Source organism: Pygoscelis adeliae, unplaced genomic scaffold (genome assembly GCF_000699105.1).
Source record: "Pygoscelis adeliae isolate BGI_AS28 unplaced genomic scaffold, ASM69910v1 Scaffold426, whole genome shotgun sequence".
Classification (NCBI taxonomy): domain Eukaryota; kingdom Metazoa; phylum Chordata; class Aves; order Sphenisciformes; family Spheniscidae; genus Pygoscelis; species Pygoscelis adeliae.
This window is the reverse complement of record NW_008824994.1, coordinates 60,401-62,101: the sequence shown is the minus strand read 5'-3', so window position 1 is coordinate 62,101 and position 1,701 is coordinate 60,401. Positions and strand designations below refer to the sequence as shown.

At 59.2% G+C, this 1,701-nt stretch overlaps 1 protein-coding gene across 1 annotated transcript in view; it reads right to left on the bottom strand.

The window, feature by feature from the left end:
• The window catches only part of GLTSCR1 (glioma tumor suppressor candidate region gene 1), a 16,005-nt gene that overhangs the window by 9,469 nt on the left and 4,835 nt on the right, over positions 1-1,701 (bottom strand). The window contains exon 5 of the mRNA XM_009326152.1: positions 1,441-1,637. Coding sequence (XP_009324427.1) covers positions 1,441-1,637 — 197 coding nt within the window. The remainder of the gene's footprint in view (positions 1-1,440; positions 1,638-1,701) is intronic.

The following is a 1,701-nucleotide window of genomic DNA, read 5'->3' as shown; positions in this document are numbered from 1 at the left end:
GTCCTCCTCCTTCGCCTGCCTCTCGCCGCATCCGTCCCCGCGCCCCTCCCGGCACCGCTACACCTACTTCATCGGCAATGCCACAAGGCGGCTGCCGAAGAGAAAACCGTGGCTGCTCTCGCCCCGGATGCGGGCACCGCGTCTTCCAGGGCTCATGGTTGGCAGGAGAAGCGGGATGGTGCCGGTACAGCCGGCAAGGGAAACAGCTCTCTCTGGAGGTGGGAGAGGGACTTTGCAGGGGAAGGCAGTGGGACCCGTCACGTCCGACCACAGTCCGGTAACGCAACCGCAGCAATATTTAGCACCATCGCAGATTTAGGTACGTCCCGGCAAAAAGCCTACCGTCAAACGCAGAACCCCCGCACCGTTACGACTAAGCATTAACGCTCTACCTGGCACCTCGACCTGCATTAAACGGCAAATAGAGACAAAAGCTGGTGGAGCCGGGGCGCGCCGCGCGCGCCAAGCCCTGCGCATCGGCTTCTCCCGATGGCGGGAAGGGTTTTCTCCACTGCCGAATCTCGGGGCGGGGGCCGTGAGTTTCTTAAACCCCCAGTGACGGCTCGAACTGTAACCCTTTAGTCACAGGTGGACGCCTGGTTTTAATTACGCTGACATACCGGGAGGTGACCGTCAACATCAAGCCCAAATACCCAAAGACGTATCCGTGCTACTAGTTACGCCAAGAAAAGTTCAAATGAGAATTTTAAAGCTTCCCACTGTTGAAATAATAATAATAAAATAATAGAGAGCGCTCGCTCGCTCTCTTCCCATTTCTTTCTCTGATAATTCAGGGACTTTGGTAGGTTATGGACGAGCACCCACCTTTATGAATTTGAGTTTAAGAACAGAGAAAACCCACAACGGTTCAAATCTGGTGTCTAAAACGTCACCAAACCCTTTACCAACGTAGGTAAGACCAGATGGGATGTCCGCAGCCCTCACTGGACCGACCTCGACCTCCTCGCGCTGGTAGACGGGTGGGTCGCACCCAACGCGTCCGCAGCGGGGACTCTCGCAACGAGACGCTGCGCGTTGCTGCCCACCCGGCTGCTGTCGTTCCTTCTAGAGCTGCCCAATTATTTTTAAAGGTCTGACTCGAGCTAACGAAGGTAGGAAACCCTGAGTGGGAAAGCAGGACCGACGCCGCAGGCTGAGCTCAACCCTGAGCCGCAGACGGAGCACGGGGACGAGGCGGACGCCGGGTCCACGCCGACCCCTCCGTGCTGCAGCGGTGGCTTTGGTGACCTGGACGGGCCCGTCACCAGCTCCTCCTTCCAAAAGCAAGGTGACGGCACTCGCCTACATGCAGAGCGGCCCTGAGCCCCGCTCACTGCTTCCGGCAACTTTTTAAACACCTACTGAGGAAGGGACTTGCCCTGGGGTGGGAAGACAACACGCAGAGAATTAAGACTACGCAGGAGCACTTCTAGCACGTACGGCATGTAAAGCAAGCCCGAAAGTGGGGCTCTCCAGAGCCCTCCGCGCCTGGTGTCGGTCTCCGAACACCCAGCGGGCTGCGAACACCGCGGCCGGCGCCCAGAGGGGCTCTACTTGCCTGCTGTAGGAACATCTGCATGGAGTCCTGGTTGATGACGGCTCCGGCGGCTGCCTGCCCCAGGATGATCTTCTCCGGGCTGGAGGCCAAGCTGGGGCTGGGCTGGGAAGTCACGGGCTGCTGGGCGGGCGGCGGAGGGGGCG